Source organism: Chrysochloris asiatica, unplaced genomic scaffold (assembly GCF_000296735.1).
Source record: "Chrysochloris asiatica unplaced genomic scaffold, ChrAsi1.0 scaffold00038, whole genome shotgun sequence".
NCBI lineage: Eukaryota > Metazoa > Chordata > Mammalia > Afrosoricida > Chrysochloridae > Chrysochloris > Chrysochloris asiatica.
This window is the reverse complement of record NW_006408556.1, coordinates 20521982-20543276: the sequence shown is the minus strand read 5'-3', so window position 1 is coordinate 20543276 and position 21295 is coordinate 20521982. Positions and strand designations below refer to the sequence as shown.

At 41.0% G+C, this 21295-nt stretch overlaps 1 protein-coding gene across 1 annotated transcript in view; it reads right to left on the bottom strand.

Annotated features, from left to right (window-relative positions):
- Positions 1 to 3158: 3158 nt before the first annotated feature.
- OPN5 (opsin 5) overlaps positions 3159 to 21295 on the bottom strand; it is a 36869-nt gene continuing 18732 nt past the window's right edge. The window contains exons 5-6 of the mRNA XM_006860534.1: positions 6380 to 6621; positions 3159 to 3222 (exon numbers count right to left, since the gene is read on the bottom strand). Coding sequence (XP_006860596.1) covers positions 3159 to 3222; positions 6380 to 6621 — 306 coding nt within the window. The remainder of the gene's footprint in view (positions 3223 to 6379; positions 6622 to 21295) is intronic.

The following is a 21295-nucleotide window of genomic DNA, read 5'->3' as shown; positions in this document are numbered from 1 at the left end:
GTTAAACAGTTAATAAATGGCAGATTACAATCTGCCTTCAGAGAGTTTTGTGTGATGTCAATATTAAATTTCACTTGCTAGACAAATGGACACCAATCTGAATGTTCTTTTCTCCATTTTTCATTCATCATTCATTAACTCAATGCTCCTATTCATTAAAACAGTGCTCCTCCATTTTGTTTTCTTCAGGTATGTTTAATTCAGCTTTTAAAGGTCCCTTAACATCCTTTTCCTACTAGCTTTACTCCCAAACTCTTTAATCCCATGTTATTAGATATGACTTTACATTGCCTTTAGCTACATTGGACATCTTCACCTATACTGGGCACCTGTATTCCACACATCCCAAGTAACATCCATGATCTTCCCCTAATCAAATGTCCTTCCTGCGGACACCATCATCCACACTGCCCCACGTCATCCTTGACTCCTCTGTCTCCTGTGCAATCAATTGTCAGGACTCCTTAAAATATCTTAAACCTGTACTCTCATCCCTGTTTCTATTATGGATCATCAATTTAGGCCCTCGTAAATAGTAATTTTTTATAAGGCCTCCAACCCCATTTTCTAATCCTGGCCTACTCCCCCACAGTGTCAGCAGACTCATCTTTATCAAAATTGTAAATTTCATCATTTCCTTCTCCTGCCTGAATTTCTGAAAACTCTCCCCTTCACCTTCAGTATAAAATTCGTATAACAGCATAAACCACCGAGCCTTTGGGTGGGCTATTTCTGACCAAATAGCCAATTGCTGTCAGGTGGACACTGATTCATGGTAATCACGTGTTATCAGAGTACAATTATGCGCCATATGGTTTTCAATGGCTGAGTTTTGGAAAATCGATCATCAAGCCCTCCTTCCCAAATCAAACTAAACCCATTGTCATGAAGTCCATTTCAACTCACGGTGACCCCGTAGGCTGCAGAATATGACTGTGCTCCAGTGGGTTTTCAAGACTGTGACCTTTCAGAAGCAGATTTCCAGGCCTTACTTCTGAGGTACCTCTGGTGGTAGTTGAGCCCTTAAATATTCGTGCCAATAAAAATAGCAATCACTAATATGTAAAGGGAGTCCTGGCATGGCCCTGTGGGTTAATGCGCTGGATTGAAAGGTAAGTTTGAATTGCAAGGTTAACAGTTCAAGCTCATTAGCTGCTCTTTGGAAACCCTATACAGGATTACTATGAGACAGAACCAGACAATGGCACTTGGTGGTAGTTATGGGCCGTGGAGTCAGGTCTGACTCATAGCGATCCTGTACAGGGTTTCCCAGGCTGTAAATCTTTAGGGGAGCAGAAAGTCTCATCTTTCTCCCACGAAACAGGTGGTAATTTCAAACTGCTGACCTTAAGGTTCACAGCCCAATTTGTAACCACTACGCTACCAGAGCTCCTTCCCAATGGCACTTAGATACAGTAATATGTAGGGGGTCGTCCAGGTGTGGCACTGTAGGATAACCATTTGAACCACCACCAGCCTCTCTTCAGCAAACCCTGTATAGAGTCATTGTGAGACTGAGCCTTTTGGTGGGCACTTAACAACAGCAATATGTAGAGAATCGTAGGCACTTTCTTACAGGCACAATGCTAGGTGACATTTATGGGCATTTTCGGTCTAATCCTCACAATAACCTGCAAAGTAACTGCTAATATTCTCATTTTACAAACTTGCTAAAGGGTACACTCTAGCCCCGCTTCCCCTTCACCTGGAATGCACACTCTTTCACACCTCTCTACTCTAAATATTTACTTAAAAGACTTGCCTGGCATCCAAATGGCAAATCTTCTTCTTTTCTATAGACTCTGGGAGGCCCTCCCAGGTCCTAAGCTGACTCGGTCCCCCTTTTTCCCTTGTCATAGAGCATATTTTACACACACATCTACTTAGCATTCATCATACTGTGAACATACATCAACCCATTCTTCATTCCCTACCCCAACTCTCAAGAAAAGGAAAACACAAAGATCCTGAAAGTGCGTGTCCTGAGGACTGAGTTTTGGAGGAGGGTCTAGTTCCCTATAATTCCTTAAGGTGAGGAATGGAGATCTGATTCAGTGGCCCTGAATAGGCCATTTGCTTTCCATTTTCACTTCCCTCACCGGCTGTGACCAGTAAAGAAGGTCATAATGGGGACTAAGTCCATAGGAGGTGCGAAAGCAAAGAGGGCTGATATGTAGGAGACATGAAGATCCATTCTAAAGAACTGCAATGCAGAAGGCCCCCCACAACAACAAGGCAGGCATTGGGTTGAAGGCCAGTTTAGGCCTAGTATTTATCTGCCAGCTTCTTTCCTTAGCTCTCAAAGGGCAGAAATTCGCCTTTGAAATCATATTATCTCTTCCTCAGATCTGCAATTCTTCCCCTGGATTCTAACAAGGTGTTAGTTAAAGAAAAGAAAGACCAAACTAATATAACAGGAACACGTGAAAGAACAGCACATACAAAAAGCTATTTTCACTAAATTTGTTTGTTGAATAATTACAATTAGTAATACCCTATTACATCCACTACATTAGTGAGTAGAACTTAATGAGAAAAAGACACGACACATAGGAAAAGTTAGCATCAGAAGGGTTATTTTTGTCCTGAAATTTGGGAGAAGTTTGCTATCTAGGGAATTAAGATGAAGCTGATTTCCCTAAAGGACGACTTACTAGAATTGATGCCACTAGAAGTGATATTGTTAGTATGAGAAGAGACTGCCTAAAGGAATCAGATGTCCCTACCAAAGAGCCATGTTCCAACACAATGTCTCAACAACCAGTATCTAAAAGGTACTCTCTTCCTGACCCTACATTTAAAAGTAATGATGATGCGATACCATATAATTATACCATAATAAATTCAACTTTACAACATTTTTCTTAATATCTCAGACTAAATACTGTCTGGTGTGACAATAGTTTTTAAGTGTGAGACAAAGGAATGTCTAGGGATGCTCAAGCTCACAATATTCCTTAAAGTAGTATTATACACTCCAGTTTGCACTATGCAATTGGAATTTCCAAGCAAACCTTGAATTAAGGGAAAAGAGGAAAGGTGTACAAAATATAAAAATATAATATAATGAGAGAAGTGTGGTCACAATCAAACATAACATCAGGGGAGAGGCAAAGAAGTGGATAAATGTGTCCGTGAATGATGCTGCATGTCCATCTTCATACCTCTTGATGGATTTCCAGGACAGCAGAAGACTTCCTAACTGTAGTTACAGTGTGCAGCCTAGAATAAGGGAGAAGAAAAGTGCAATGTTACATATACAATGCCAGACTTGACTACCTTGAAGGTTATATGCATTAGACAAGAATTAGGAAGACATGCAAATGAATATCCAAAGTCCAGGAATTCCTTGGCCTTACTTTCCCTATTGTGTATATGGTACAATACATGATTGCCTTGCACTTTCATACAAAATTCATCGCACATTTATCTATCGCTCAGGTGGGTTATGTGACTCACCTACTGGGGCACATTCTTTGGAAAGACAACCATTGCAAACTAAGGGGTTTGATTACAATAGCCATGCCAGAGCTGAATTGATGGCACTTAACAAATGTACTCCTTTGTTCTTTATCTTTACTGAAATACTGTTGTTGTTGTTGTTGTTGTCAGGTGCCATCGAGTCGGAACCGACTCATAGCGACCCCATACACAGCAGAACGAAACAATGTCCGATCCTGGGCCAACCTCACTACCACTGCCATACTTGACACAGCACCTGGCCGATCCATCTCGTTGGGGGGGTCTTCCTCTTTTTCTCTGACCCTCCATCTTACCCAGCATGACATCCTTCTCCAGCAACTAACTGTTCCCTCTTGACAACATGTTCAAAGTATGAGAGACGAAGCTTAGCCATCTTGGCCTCCAAGGAGCACTCTGGCTGCACTTCTGAAATACTAGGATGTGAAATGTCTCCATCCTTCACTGTACACCCCTAATGCCTTTTGGACAAGTGTTTTCCATCTAACAGTGGTTGAGCATTTGAAGTCTTGTTTACCTCTCACTGACTTCATGGTCACCACATCAATCATTGTATGTTGTTGTTAGGTGATATCCACTCATAGTGACATGTGGCAGAGTAGAACCGCCCCATAGAGTTTTCTATGCTGTAAGCTTAATGGGCACAGATTACCTGGCCTTCCTCCCACAGAACCACTGGATGAATTTCAATGACCAACCTTCAGGTTAGCGCCTTGCTTCAGCACTGTTGTTGTTAAGTGCCATCAAGTCAGTTCTGACTCATCGCGACCATGTATAGGATTTCTGAGGAGCAGCTGTTGGTTAGAACTGCTGACCTTGTGGTTACCAGTCCAGTGCTGATCCTACAGCACCACACCAGGAGTCCACAGTGCCAATACTGCCCACTTATCCATCAAAAGCTAAAACTCCAGAAATAGTCCTCACCCTCCTTCAGCAAATCCGTAGCTATACTTCTTAGATCTGGCAATGGCAACATGTGAACAATGAGCTCTCTCTTGTCTGGCTGATTTCTCCAAAGGTTTGTGGCCCTAAATCACTGTCTTCTACATAGATTTCTTTCTCCCTATCATTGAATATTGAATATTTATGTGCTGCTCACACTTGTGAGGAAATGCACAGAACACAGAGCTAGTCTGAGGCAAAATTATGAGGTAGGTGAAATTTGCCTTTAGCCATTCCTTTCAAATTCCTGTCTTCTTCAGAGGAGGAAGCATCCCATTATTTTTCCTGCAGCTGATCTATTAAACGCACTGTCATTACCTGCATTCATAATAAAGCATTAATAGCGGAGAAGGGCAAAGTGTTATTCCTTCCAAAATAGAAGCATTTTAATATTTGAATGCAACTACTCAGTTCACAGAGAATGTATTAACCACCAACAATGGAGGGGAAGGGGAATGAGAGAAAGACAGAAAAACACTAACAGTTGTTCCCAAGCCTTTTGTGTACCCATTTTGTTTCATTATTAACAACTTCATCGAAGGGTATTTTCAGCACCTCATCCCAAGTCTGGGCTCTTTGCAGCTTCCCCAAGGCTGTTGGAGTTATTGTGAAAAGCAGAGCTGGGTGTTAACACTGCCTGCTACCTGCAAATTATGTGTTCTTTCCACTGTACCACTTACCACTGTACCACAGCCAGAGTGTGCCTTTTTGTAGTCTTGATCATTTGATCCTGTACCTACGTGGTGAAGAAACTAAAGTTCAAAAGATTTGCTACGTTCTCAAGTACTATGAAAGACTAAGATAAAAACCCCTATCTTCCCATAACTGCTGCTGTGTTAGTTGACATGGAGTCAACTCCCAACCCTTGGGGTCCTCATGCATATGGTCAGACCACTGGAATTCACAGGGCTTTCTTTGACTATTTTTTTTAATACAGCAAAAAGCCTTTTTTTCCTAATCTGTGTTAGTCTGAAAGCTCCATTAAAATCTGTTCATCATTTCAGCAGCACGCAGGCCTCAATGGCAAGTGAATGGTGGCTCACTTTGAGGTACACTGCTAGCCTAACTTATTTTTCCACTGATGCCTACTTCATCAAGAAAAGGGTTGAAAAAATAAATCTAGATACCAACTGTTTAAGAATTGAAGGGGCTCAGAGGACCAAGGGCCTCCCCCACACCCTCACCTCAGAACATGAATTAAGATGCCTGTTTTGTCTTTCTACTGCTAAGACTGACCCTCAGAGTCACACATCACCAATCATCTCCAGCTCTTCATTTACTCCAAGCCTTTAGGACCTTTTGGAGAAATAATACTGGATCCCTTAACTCTTCTGTTCACTGTGTAGTAGAAACAGCATCGATGGAAAAAGCTTGGATTTTAAAGCCCAATAGACCTGAATTTAAATCCCTGCTCTGCAATTTCACAACTGTGTAAGCATGGGACCGCTCGCGGAGCCTTGGTTTTTGCGTGTGACAAAGAGAAGAAATAATGTGAGCTCTTGAGAAAATACAATAAAAGAATTTGGCATAAACTAAAAATCTCATTTTCATCCTCACCTTCCTTTGTCTGCCCAGCTCCTTTACTCTTAGCCAATGGAGAAATGCCCCAGGCAAGAGAATCCTTCTGTTGTAACAATTTTGGATCAATACATTGTAGAGTAGTATTATCAGAATTAAGTGGATTTGGTCCCAGGTAAAGAAAAGTACAGCCACTCACCTACAGTAATTGCCCAAATGGAAGTAGCTCTGTATCTGGGTTGCTCTAGGGTCAGAATCAGAATCTATTTCCTGACTATCTTCCCATGTCGATTCTTGATTTCAGGAAGTTTAATGAACAGAAAATAAAGTCTCCCTTACACCACACCTCAATGATGAGTTCCAACACTAGCCCGAATGAATTCCATAGGTTGTTGATATAAAGAGAATATCAGTGATTTTCAAGCTTCTGAAATTTTACCTGAAGTCTTCCAAAGACTTCTTCTTGGCTGCTTTCAAACCACCGGTTTGGCAACAGGCAAATTTGTAATCGATGACCTGGTAAATGATTGGGTTGTACATTGCTGCTGACTTTGCAAGTAAGGTTGGCACCACAGAGAGCTGTACGGGGATGGAGTCTGGCCTTCCAAAAGCTGACCACACAGAAACCACTGCATAAGGAATCCAAGCAATCAGAAAGCCAGCACAGATCAACATCGCCACCTGGTGAGAGAAAGAACAACCGAAAACAGAGTCAATAAACTTTGATGAAAAAGAGTTTGAAACAAGGAGTGTAGGGGGAGTAAAACAAGTAACCTATTCACACTCAAGAAAGTTTACCTTGTTTCCTAGTTACCTTGTTCAGAGAAGTCATTTCACACATGCTTCCTGACTTTGAGTAAGAAAAATGTGTTCTAAATCTTTGCTTCATTTACCAGTCCTGGTATATTACTGTAGGATAAGTAAGCTCTGGACTGCTAACCAAAAGGTAGGTGGTTCAACACCTATACATGGCCATTATGAGTCAGAATAGATTAGATCGGCACTTAATAACTACAACAACCCTTTCTCCTAGCCTTTGATATACCCAAAGTATAGCCCTCTGAAAGCTGTCAGCTTGTGCCTATATGCAGTGAGAAACCATGCTTAGAAGACAGCTGTGCTCTTGAGTTTTGCAGACTTCTCAACCCACATTCACACAAAAACTGAGAATATGTTCACCTTGATGAAATTTTAGATCATCCATATTTGCCTCAGGAAACTTAGAAATTCTGCTCTGTTTTGAAATTTTAATATGAACCTTCAGAGAGAGTTCTATTAAATGTTATTTCTTCGGCTCAAGTTTTTCTCAAGTTTGATGCTCAGATAGTGGAGATTCATTAGATATAAAATAAAATAGAATCATCGGACTCCAACAAAAGGTGACACCATTGTATAAACAAGGCTTTTCCAGAAATCACCTTTCTCCCTCACAAAATTATAAGTATCTTTATTGTTGTTGTTGTTGCTAAGTGTCATTGGGTTTCTTCCGACTTACAGAAACCCAGTATAGAGTTTCCAAGGAGTGACTGATGAGTTTGAACCACCTACCTTGAAGTTCAAACCAACCTTACGGTCTAGTGCTTATCCTACAGACAAAAGAATGACTAGAGATAGGGCTTAAAACAGCCACACTGATTCTTTAACCATTTGCAATTTAGTCTCTCTAATAATGTCCAAAAGGAGCCCTGGTGGCACGGCTAACAGCAAAGTTGGTGGTTCAAACCCACGAGTAGCTTTTCAAGAGAAAAGTGAGGCTGTCTGCTCCTGTCAAAATTAAACCTTGGAAACCCTACACAGGGTAGCTATGAGTCAGAATTGATTTGACAGCAAAGAGTTTGGTTTTTGGAATGATGTCCTAATAATTAGTGTTCTGGTTAGCAGCACTGGTTTTAGTGGTAGAATTCTTGCCTTCCATGGGAGAAATCCAAAGTTCAACACAAAGCCACCGTTCCTCAACCACACAAGTTTCAGAGGCGCTTTCAGACTATGATAGACTAGGAAGAAAAACCTAGTCAATTAAGACCCTATGAATCACAACAATCTGATACAATTGTACATGAAGTGATCAAGAACTGGAGGCCAATTTGACATTAAGTAACAACAATGTTTGCCCTGTGGCTCTGTCCGATAAGCACTGGATTGCTAATTGCAAGGTTGGTGGTTCAAACCCACCAGCTGCTCCTCAGAAACCTTATATAAGGAGGCTATAGGTTGGAACTGACTGGACAGCCCTTAACAACAACAGCAGCATGTACTTTTTACTTGATCCCTATTGATCCTCTCATTTAAATGTAACAATACCTTTTTAGCAACTGCTTTGTGAAAGACACAATGCCAAGGACTGTGCAAAACAATAGTACACCTGATTGCTTGTACCTAATGTGCCTCCTTCCAGAATGCAAATTAAGTACATACAAGACTGAACATGATTTAAGTGCTAGCTTACAGAAGGATAAAACTATATCCTACCAGTCAAATTAAGAGCATTTTCTGAAGGATATGGTATACACCCTGCACTTTGGTAAATGGAAACAAAGAAATAATATCAAGGTAATGAAATTGGCATGAGCAAAGAGACAGGAATGTGTGAGGCTTGTTTTGAGGACTAGTGAGCAAATTCACTGGCACATGAAAAAGCAACAAAGGGAATTTAGGCAGGAGAAAGGCAAAATATGCATTTAATTTCATCCTGTTTGAGCTATATCCATAGATGTTTAAGCAAGATGAGAGCAGAGATTGTTGTTGTTGTTGTTGTTAAGTGCCATGGAGTCGATTCCGACTCATAGCGACCCCATACAGTTTCCAAGGCTGTAAATCTTTACAGGAGCAGAACGCCTCATCTTTCTCCCACGGAACAGCTGGTAGTTTTGAACTGCTGACCCTGAGGTTTGCAGCCCGATTCGTAACCACTACGCTACCAGAGCTCCATTTAGAAAGATTCATTTGTAGATCGAAATGAATCAAGAAGAAATAGGGATTAGAAAGAGCATTGTCCATTCATTCAATCAATTAGCATTGCTGAGCACCTTCTTTGTATTTCGTGTGGAGCATGAAGCAACGAACAGACACAATCCCTGACCACATAGAAATTCCACTAATCGCAGGCTTACTTAGGCAGCAAAAAATAATGAGAAAACTGAATTAGGCTAATGATATTGACAAATGAAACCGAAGCTTTTTATTTTCAACTTGAACTTCTTTGGGTCTTAGTCAAAATAGCTGTATACAAAGGGGCTTCCAAAAGTTCATTGGAGAAAAATCCATTATCTTCCCATTCTGTTTTTCCATGAATTTCTTAAAGTACAGTTGTTTTTTACTAGAATATTCTATATGCAAATTAGGCCCCCCTGTAAAGTAGATGTTTGTTTCGGTTAGTTTGTGTTTTTTGTTTTCATCTTCCTTGTACACCTTCTGTCTTAACATTCCCAGCATCCTTTCCACCACTTACATTGTTTTTTGGCATTATCATAGGAGTAGGGAGCAGCACACAGTTCAAAAGAGCATAATCAGGCACCTCCTTTGATATTTTATAAGGGAGCTAGCTCTAGGAACAGTGGAACTTCCTAACTTGCAACATGTAAGGATGGAGCTATGGGAAGCCAGTTGCTACTTCTTCTTTACCCTCATCCCATTATTTAAGAAACAAAATATAATTCTCGCCATCAAGGTTATGACAAGCTGCAAGAAAGGATCAACGATGAGGCAAAAGATACAAAATGTTTCACTATTAATAGTTAAAGTAGCGATCTTTGTGAATTCTTTGTATCAGAAATTCGTCTAGATGCAAGTATTTCTTAGAAATCATTGGTGGGCATGTGAATTTCAGTCTTCTTTAGTGGGATGTGGAGAATGGTCTTCAATGCTTAGTCTACCATACCTGTGGAATTCCTTGCCTCTAAGGTATGTCTGCAAATGTCCATGACCCTGACATTTGGAAGGGCACACTAAGGAAGATGCTTACAAAATCTCCCTTGAAGTGTTACAAGATCCTAAAATTTCTGCAATAACTGCAAGGCTCATCTCTAAAAATTATTGTAGCAGAAAAAGGAAAAGAAAAAAACCAAGCCTTTATAATATTCAATTTGCTCCACTTTGCAAATTAGATCATTTAAATCCTAGAGAAGGATGCATCAATTGATTGATGTCTTGCATGCCCTGTACTACAGCTTAATGGGCCTGAGCTAAAATTCTCAGCTGTGCTTAATAGTCATACATGGGTCCTAATGGAGTTCTTTCGTGTTGCAAATGGTTAACTTGCTCAACTGCTAACTGTGAATCCATCCAGAAGCAGCTCAGAAGAAAGGCTTGGTGATCTAAGTAAGCCACTGAAAAGCCTATGGAGCCCAGTTCTTCTCTGACACACATGGGGCTGCCTTGAGTCTGAATCAACTCAACAGCAACTTGTTTGCTTTGGATTTTTCTAATGCACACATAGAACTCTCCTACTGTGTTTTCTTTTCCATCTTTCTGCAGAAATGTACGCAGGAGAAACATTGTGGGGGTTTTGTTTACTTCCTTGGGTTGTTTCGTTTTGTTTTGTTGGTCTGTTACTTTTATTTGTAAATGGATAGATGGCTCAGGGCTCCGCAGTGAGGACCTTTCCCCACTAGATTCTCAAATAAACAATAACTACATAAATAAAGCTCTCTGTAGCAGATGTCTAGGGGCTTAACACAGCTCCATTCTCTCTCCTTTGGAGAGTCATATGATGATTTTGTGATATCTTAAAAGCTGTTTCCAGTGTTGCTGCCAAAGTCATTGACAAAAAATAAGTTAACACTTAATCCATGTTTTCTGTTTTCACATATTTTCTACTTTTATGGTAGTGTGCAACAGGGAACAGGAAAGACATAAAATATGCACCATGGCAGCCTTTTTAAAGGGCACAGGAGAATTATATATACTGTGGTTTTTAAACACAAAGCAAATGGAAAACAAAGCAAATGAATCATTGTGGCTTTCTGGGAATAGAATAAAGCTAACTACTTCAAACTGAAAGACTACTAATAGAATTTAATGCAAAGAAGGGGTACAAGACTAGATCTGAAAGATATTGCAGAATGTTACTTGTGGTTTTGAAGTGAATACAAGATTAGTGTGAGGCACATTGTCTTTCTACAACCTCATTTTATAATAGACTCTACAAAATATTAACTATTAAAACTATTTGAAAATACGCTCAACAAAAGTTTCCAAGACTTTGATTTATACTCAGTTTTTTTCAGCACTTTCTACTCAACTTGGAACTTTTCATCAGTCTGCTTCTTTCATTTCTCAGTCCTGTTGTTGTTGTTGTTGTTGTCAGGTGCCATCGAGTCAGAACCGACTCATAGCGACCCCATGCACAGCAGAACAAAACAATGTCCGGGAATCCTGGGCCAACCTCACTACCGCTGCCACACTTGAGTCCATCAATGATGCCACCTGGCTGATCCATCTCGTTAGAGGTCTTCCTCTTTTTCTCTGACCCTCCACCTTACCCAGCATGACATCCTTCTCCAACAATTGTTTCCTCCGGACAATATGTCCAAAGTATGAGAGACAAAGCTTAGCCATCCTGGCCTCCAAGGAGCACTCTGGCTGCACTTCTTCCAAAACAGATCTATTGGTTCTTTTGGCAGTCCATGGCACTTTCAGTATTCTCCTCCAACACCACAACTCAAAGGCATCAATTCTTCTACGATCTTCCTTATTCACTGTCCAGCTTTCGCATCCATATGAGGCTATTGAAAACACAATGGTGGCCTGGGTCAGGCGCACCTTAGTCCTCAAGCTGACATCTCTGTTCTTCAATACTTTAAAAAGTTCCTGTGCAGCAGATTTGCCCAGTGCAATACGTCGTTTGATCTCTTGACTGCTGATCTCAGTCCTAGGCGGTCCTTATTTCTATTTTCTGAAATTTCTTTCCCAGATACCTTTAATCACGTTCTAACACAGGCACCTGTGATGCATATTTACTAGTTGCTTTGTTTCCTTATCACTGCCTTTTTTCTTTCACTAGAAAAGCTGTCAAAATTCAAATTCCTAAATTAAACAGTTTTTGTGGCAGGTAATTCACCGAATATACGTTTCGCTTCTACAAAAGATTCACACATCTGCAATCCAACAAAACAAAAGCCCGTTGCCATGGAGTCGATTCTGACTAGTAGGGATCCCATAGGACAGGGGAGAACTGCCCCATAGGGTTTCCAATGCTGTAATCTTTATGGAAGGGGCTCTGGTAGCATAGTGATTACGAGTCCCGCTGCTAATCTCAAGGTCGGCAGTTTAAATTTACCAGCCTTTCTGGGGGAGAGATGAGGCTTTCTGCTCCCGTAAAGATTTACAGCCTTGAAAACTCTATACAGGCTCACCACGGTATTTAACAGCATCAACAATCTTTATGGAGTCCTGGAGTGGCGCTGTGCGTTAATTCGCTGAATTTCAATGTCTGTTTGAACCACAAGGTCGGAGGTTCAAGCTCACCAGCCACTCCTCGGAAACCCTATAGAGGGTCGCTATGGATCGGAACCGACTCGACGGCACTTAACAACAACAACGCTTATGGAAGCAAATTGTCACATCTTTCTCCCTTGGAGTGACTGCTGGGTTCGAACAGCTGATCTTTTAGTTAGCAACCCAACGTTGAAGCACTGTACCATGATTCCTTCTCCGCAACCCAGTTCGTTTTAATTCCATGTTGCTGCAGAGGTACCCATTACATCAGCAATAGTTCAAGGGGGGCACTAATGGAAGTGTCATATAAGCAACGTTACCCATAATTGATCAATTCAAACGAATTAATCAATTAAAGCGATAATAGAATAATTGAATTGAAAGTAAATCCTCCCAATTATATACAGGTCGGCCTTTAGAGCCAATACATCTGAGTCCTTCTGGCAGATACAGTTTCCAAGGAGGGAGGACCTAGTCTCTCAGTGTCCTGAGCATTGTGGAATAATGGACATGGAGGTGGAGACAGCCTGGGTTTCAGAGTTCAGTCAGGGTTCACCTCCATTGACCAGTGTGAGTGGGACAGACCCCATGATTGTCTAGGATCCACCACTTCGGAAGGAGTTCCTAGATCCTTCCACCAGGTTCTGATGCCCAGATATTAATCAGCCAGTATTTGCAGCTCATACTCCATTTAATACTAAAATAGATAAGAGGAGAACATGAAATTGATGTGGAATCCAAGGTTTAGAAAAGAGGTTATAGAGATGGAATAAATCTCCACCAATAACAAGATTGAATCACATTGTAGAACCAGTAAGCCACTGATAATATTTCAGTGGCTGGGATGAAATAAAGTCCCAAAAGGAGAAATCACTCCATCTGTGCAGAAAGAGGACTGAGAGAGGAGAGTCTCTGCCCGCATTGAGAAATGTAACACGTTTACAGAAAAGCAGGAACGAGGACCTGAGCCTAGCAAGCACTGCACTCCACAGATACTGCATTTTTTACAAATTGAAAGTTTGTGGCAACGCTGTGTCTAGCAAGTCTACTAGTACCATTTTTTCAACCGCGTGTGCTTACTTCATGTCTCTGTGTCACATTTTGGTAATTCTCATAATATTTCAAACTTTTCCACAATGCATAATGCACACTTAGTAAACTACAGTGTAGTGTAAACATAATTTGGATGTGCACTGGGAAACCAAAAAAATGTGTTGTTGTTGTTAAGTGCCGTCGAGTTGGTTCCGACCCATAACGACCCTGTACAGGGTTTCCGAGGCTATAAATCTTTACCGGAGCAGAAAGCCTCATCTTTCTCCTGTGGAACAGCTGGTAGTTTCGAACTGCTGACCTTAAGGTTCACAGCCCGATTTGTAACCACTACGCTACCAGAGCTCTTTATATGACTCTTTATTGAGATATTCAATTTATTGTGCTGGTCTAGAACTAAACTCATAACATCTCCTACTTACTCTAAAACTGATATGTAAAGATGCTAATATTACAGTCTCATAGTGACCCCAAGCGACATAATAGAACGGCCCCATAGGGTTCTCTAAGCTGTCATCTTAAAAACAAACAAACAAACAAAAAAACTTTCTATTGTGAATTGAGCGAAGGTTTACAGAGCAGATCATCAGTTTTATTTTCAGCATATCATGCACTTCGTGTCATTTCAATGATTATAATCCTCTCCATGTAACATCAGTAGTCCCACTTTCTCCCTGTGACTCTTGTTTCTATTCCACCCACCTACCAACCCTTTCTGAACTTTGTCCTTAGGTAAATGCTGCTTTTTTGACCTTGAAAGGTAGACCATCCCACGATGATGAGCATACTTGCTGGTGCTGTTGTCCCCCCTATATACCTATCTATTGCATGGCTGACAATGGAGCCACGAGGGAGAGTTCAGTTCCAGACCTGAAGTGTCACTGAAGGCCACAGTCTCGGGTTCCTCCAACCTCTTTCTGACCAGTAACCTCAGTCTTTTCCACAATTTTGCATTTTTTTCCACATTTTCTCCTACTCTATCTAGCACCTTCTAATGTGATCCCTTTCAGAACATTGGGTAGTGGTGGCCGGGCACCATCTGGTTCTAAGCTGCATCTTTACAAAAGCAGATGGCTCATCCTTTCTCCTGTGGATCCACTAGGTGGGCTCAAAGTGTTAACTTTCAGTTAGTGGCTGAGTACTTAGCGTTGTGCTTAACTATAAGCAAAAATTAACTAATGTGGACAGCCTGTCACTGAGTGATACTACCAGTGGTAGGTAGGGAGGTAGGGACTTGGCAAATGTGGACCTGCCTTCTTTGCCCTTAATCCCCTTGTGTATAAAAATAAGGATAGTGCTAAATTAGCTCTTATATCACCTTTAAGGAGCTAAGTAATTTAACATTGCTAGGCACTTAACAACAACAATAATATATCTAAGGAGTAGTGGTATGGCACTGTAGGATAAGCACTCAACCTCAAGGTCAGTTTGAACCCCAAGGTTGGTGGTTCAAACTTACCAGCCGCTCCTCGGAAACCCTACACAGGGTCACTTTGGGTCAGAACCAACTCAACAGCACTTAGCAACAACAACAACAACAACAAACATGTATAAAGGAGTCCTGGTGGTACTGTGGGATAAGAAGTGAACTGATACCAAAAGGTCAGCAGTTCAAACCTACCAGTCGCTCTACAGGAGAAAAGTAGGACTTACAGCCTCGGAAATACTATACAGGGCCCCTACGACTTAGAATTGACTTGATGGCACTGGGTTGGTTGTTTTGGTTAAAGCATGCCTAAGGAGTGCTGGGATAGAGTCCTGGTGTGGTGGATAAGTACTGGACTACTAACCAAAAGGTTGGTGGTTCAAACCTACTATCCACTTCTTGGAAATCCTATAAAGATCATTGTGAGTCAGAACTGACTTGATAACACTTAACAACAACAATAACAATAAGGAGCGCTAGTGGCCTTATAGGATAAGCATTAGACTGCTAACTGCAAAGTCAGCAGTGAAACCCACCAGCTGCTCAGAGGGGGAAACAAATGAGGTTATTGGCGCCCTTAAAATTTTACAGTCTCATAAACCCTATGCAGAGTCACTGTGAGTCTAAACCAACTACACAGCAGCCACTTAACAGCGACAAGAAGCATGTCTAGCTTGAGTTTCTACCTTCCTTTTATTTTACCACAGAATGACAACTAAGCAGACCATCCCAGACCCTCCTCCACGCATTTATAAAGAAAAAAAAATTTCTTAGATCTTTAGCGTGCGTGCCATATGTTAGTCCTGGTTGTAATCCAAGGAGAAAATGTGAATCCGTACTAAAAATCATAAATAAATGCTGTTCTTCCCAGTTGCACTTTTCTCAAATCTTAAAATGCCATTACACTATAAACAATCAAAAGCTGTGATTGAAAAGAGAAGATACAAATTAGATCATATCACTCTGCGTCTGTGTTTTTGAATTTGGGTCCAAAATTGAGCGGTGTATGCTCCAACTAAGCAGTAGCTGGTTTAAAAACCAAAGATGAGTTATACACATCAGTTTCAGTGAAACAGGGGAGGCATCACTGTTTATTATAGGTGACTCAAGACATTGAGGTAGAGACTCTAGAAAGAAAAGGAATACTCAGGTAGCAAGACCAGTTAGCTTTAGTAATTAAAGACATTACCAAAGACCTTTGAACAACAAAACCAATGTAGCCATTTTCATGGAACCTCAAAATTTCAGGAGATCATTTAGAGATCATTAATCCAGATGAAAAAACTAAGGCTCTGAGAGATTAAATGGGCTTCCACTGATGAATCAGTTGGAATTTTGAGTTGCAAGCAACAGAAATTAACTTTCCCTAAGTGAGCCATAAGGAGTTGTGGTAGCGTAGTGGTTACGAATCGGGCTGCGAACCTTAAGGTCAGCGGTTCGAAACTACCAGCCGCTGCATGGGAGAAAGATGAGGCTTTCTACTCCCGTAAAGATTTACACCCTCGGAAGCCCTGTACAGGGTCGCTATGGGTTGGAACCGACTCGACGGCACTTAACAACAACAACAAAGTGAGCCATAAAAGGAGTTTACTTAAAAGATACTGGCTAGTACAGAGCATCACTGGGAATGCTGGACAAATGAAAAGGGAGGCCAAGCTGATAGAAATTAAGCCCAAAGCGATGATGGTGAACTGGTTCTGGGATCCTGGTACAAAAAGGACTGTTACTACAGCATGGTCTCAGGAGACAGCCTCCTACCCCTTAATCTGTTTCATTAATTTCTGAGACAGGCGGAAGTGGGAATCTCCTACGGCAACATAGGGCCCATAGTTGTACTTTAGCGGCAAGGAACTCATGGAAAATGAATACTGCTTTTTCCAGTAGCTTTTCTATTAAGAGACAATATTCAACATAATCTAAAACATTAGAAATTCATCAGATTTGGAAAGAGGTTCAATCACTGGTTAAGTAGTGGGTTAGCAGTCAAGCTGGGCTTGACCCCTAGTTTTAAATTCTTTCCATTAGTACATAGCTCTGAACTTACACTTCTTGCTTTGAACAAAGGTGCAGTAAGTACTTACTATGTCTGAGGCATTGTGCTAAATCATTGGAATATAATGTGAACAAAAAGGCATGGTAGTTAAGTCCACTGCCTTATTGACTACAGATAAACACAGATACTGAACTAATCATCACACAATTGAAATTATGTAATCATAGAGTCCTGGTGTGGCACTGTGGGTTAATGCGCTGGACTGCAAGGTCGGTTTGAACGCAGGGTTGGCGGTTCAAGCTCGCCAGCCGCACCTTGGAAACCTTTTACAGGGTCACTATGAGTCAGAATCAACTCGAGGCACTTAACAACAACAACAACAACAACAACAATAAATGTATAGTTAGCATAACTTATGCCAAGTTTGATGAAGGAAATATAAGACTGCAATGAAACATTGTAATAGGATGCCTTGAATTAGTCCTTGGGAATGGTTCTCTGGGGAAATGACATTTAATCTAAGAACAACGAAAGAAAATCACAGGGAAGTCATCAGTTAATTAATTAAAACTTAACACAACACATCTCAATTTTCCCACAAACTATTCTTAGCGTCCACATGGGGACCTCTTGACCTGAACCATCAGAAATAGCATTTGAGGGGCAACAAGGAAAAGGGTAATTTCAGGAAAACAGAGCTTTATGTCTAAAGAGTCTTAAAAGACTACAATCAATGTGTAAAAACAAAGAAAAACAAACTGCGCCATCAGGTATAAAAAGAACACTTTTCACAGTACTCAGGCTCTGGGAACCAAGATGGCTGAAATGGAACCATGATGGCCAAGTGTCAATGCATTCATTAAAGTACTTAGATTAACTTTGTTTATTCAATGCAGTCATTCAAACAATCTTGATTAAGCACTCAAGCATTTTCAGTGGTTGAGTTTTCAGAGTAGATCATCAGTTCTTCCTTCTGAGGTCTCTGACTGAACTCAAACTTCCAACCTTATGGATAGCAAGTGAGTATCCAAACTGTTTACACCAACCAGGGACCCCTCACCCAAAACAAGCAGCAAGCAGTGAATGCATTACTTAATAAAGTATAAACAAGTGCTGCTAAAGGCAATGAACCAAGTGTTCTGATGTCCCTAAGCAGGGAACTTAAACAAAACGGGGCTCAGGAAGGGTCTCGAGCGGAAATAAGTCTATGCTAAGGAAAACTACTATCTATTTGGCGTCCTGTGTTGGATTTCGTGTTGCTGTGATGCTGGAAGCTATGCCACTGGTATGTTAACTATCAGCAGAGTCACCTATGGTGGGCAGGTATCAGGGGAGCTTCCAGGCTAACACAGATTAGGAAGAAAAGCCTGGTGACCTTCTGACAAAAATTAGCCAGTGAAAAACCTTATAGCTCACAACAGAACATTGGCTGACTCATTTGTTTTAGATTCCTGATCAGGACAAACCAATCACTGGAGGAGAATATCATGTTTGGTGAAGCAGAGAACCAACAAAGGTAAGGGAGACTGTCCACAAGATGACATAGAAACTTCAACAATGGGCTCAAATATACCAACATTTGTGAGGCTGATGCAGGATTGGTTTTGTTCTATTGTGCATAAGGTTGCCATGCGTTGGAGTCAACTCAGTAGCAACTCACAGTGGAAATTAAAAGAAATTCAGGTGATCTCGAGACCTAGATACTAACTGTAGCCCTGAGACAATATACATGATTAACATTTGTTAAATGAATGAATATAAAATGTCAGCATGTACAGCATAAAAATATTTCGTTATTTATCCATACTTTTCATATTTCCTACCACCATCCCCACACTCCCCCTCATTAAAGGAGCAGCAAGACTGAGCACTGTTTTGTGTGAAGATTGTATTAAGATTTTTAGAGCTGAAATGAAAAAAGAAAGAAAAAAAAGATGTAAAAGTTTCACTTCTCAGTTCCTGGATTTCAAAGTTGACATTTGAAACTCGTGGGAGAGACAATAATTGCCAGAAAGGATTTTAAATATAAAATAAATGACTTTGAGTATCCACAGCAAAAAGCCTTGAGGATTTGGTACATTCAACTTAATATGTGACCTATTTAGAGTAATACCTATTGATGTGAAAATCAGTTTTCCCATCCCAGAATGAGAGAGTAAGCTGTCTACACCCTGAAGTGAGGGAGGATGTCAGACAAGTTTGAGAAGTGGTCCTGAGCCTATCTTAGTGAGTCAAGCACCTAGGCAGGACTAGAGTGGGGAAGCACTAGTACCATGGGTTTAAGGATGTTGGTGGTAGCGGTGGAAGCCATCAAGTCGGAACTGACTCAGTGATCCTGTGCACAACAGAATGAAACACTGCCCAGTCCTGGGCCAACCTCACAATTGTTGCCATGCCTGAGCTCATTGATGCTGCCACTTTACTAATCCATCTTGCTGAGGGGCTTCCTCTTTTTCTCTGACCCTCCACCTTACCAAACATGATATCCTTCTCCAGTGACTGGTCCTTCCTGACAATATGTCCGAAGTATGAGAGACAAAGTTTGGCCATACTGGCCTCCAAGGAGCACTCTGGCTGCACTTCTTCCAACACAGATCTGTCGGTTCTTTTGGCAGCCCATGGTACTTTCAGTATTCTCCTCCAACACCATAACACAAAAGCATCAATTCTTCTACAGTCTTCCGTATTCACTGTCCAGCTTTCGCATCCTTATGAGGTTATTGACAATACTATGGCTTAGGTCAGGCGCACCTTAGTCCTCAAGCTGACAGCTTTGCTCTTCAACACTTTAAATAAGTTTTGTGCAGCAGATTTGCTTAATGCAATACGTCGTTTGGTTTCTTAGCTGCTGTCTCCATGAGTGTTGATGGTTGATCCATCTACACTGACAGGGCAGCAGAAAATGTGTGGCTTGCTGCCCAGGGTTCTAGTCAAGTCCCCAATATCCACAGAGTGCGTTTCAGCAGAGGGTGTAGATGTAGCATGGAGTGCTGATGAGCCTAAAGAGGCATTATACTTGGAACGAGAATGACAGGGTGATAGGAGCAGCAAGAAGCAAAGGAGAAGTACCAATTTGAATGTGAAACAAAAGGTTATTAAAAAACATGATTTAAGCATAGCACAAATGACAATCACAATGATCCTCAAAAACAAAGAAAAAATTCTCCAAGCTGGGAAAAGTCTCCACTAAAAGGCTACAAAGCAAAGAGAAATACAAGGTATCAGATATGGAGAAATTACTAATGATGTGGCTTGAAGACCAAACACACAACCGAATCCCTTTCAGCACGTTGACAATCACTGTTAAAGCACAAAGTTTGTTCCAGACTCTTAAAGAAAAACTGGACCAAATATGGTGTTTGTATAATGTCCAAATCACATATCGTCCTATTTCACAGAGTATTTCATAGACATTAAGTGATGCAAGAATATATAAGAAAAGTCATAATGTATTGGGTACCTTGTTACTGTTGTTGTTTTAGTAGTTTGCACAATTTATCACTAACTACGACTCCACGGCACATAACCACCACCACCACAAAAGTCTAGTAAAACAATTATTTTTTTTTTAATTAGAGTAAAACTACAAAATGCAGAACTGTAGCTGTGTGAGGTTTTGTTAACTTGGATTGGCCATGATTCTCAGTGGGTTACCAGTTAAGATAGAGTTATCATCTCTATGATGTGATCTGAAATGATCAGCTCTGAACTGACAGAACTACCCCATTGTCATTGTTAAATGCTGTCAAGTTGGTTCTGACTCATAGCAACCCTGTATAGGATTTCCCAGGAGCGGCTGGTGAGTTTGAACCACCGACATTGGGGTTCAAAGTGACCTTGCAGTCCAGTGCATTCCCCAACAACGCCACACCAGGACTCCATAATTACCCTGTGTGTCATAAAATCTCACATCTGTGTGGCCAGATGCCATCTACAGGATTAAATTATATCTTGAGTCCATCTCCTTTGAGATATAAAAGGAGAAAGAAGTGATCTGAACTCAAAAGGACTACCAAGATAAAAGCAGTGGGAGTGGAGTGCATCATTTGGGCCTGGGGTCCCTGAACTGTGAACCTTCCAGATCCAGGGGAAGACAGATGCCAATACCCAGAGATCTCTAAGGAATGCTGGACCTCCAGATGAGCAAAGGAGACAAGGACCTTCCCCCAGAGCCAACAAAGAAAACTTTCAGCTAGAGTCGGAGTTCTGAATTTGGACATCCAGTCTCCTAAACTGTAAGAGAATAAATTTCTGGTTGTTAAAACCGTCCACTTGTGGTATTTCTGTTTTAATGGCACTAGATAACTAAGACAATATGGAATGCCAAATTTGAGTTTGAGGAGACCACAATGGCATGATGCCCATCTGGATAACAACACAGCTAGGAATAAGTGGTGGTGTGGTGGTGGTTATGTGCTGTGGAGGCGTTTCTGACTCATAGTGACCCTGTA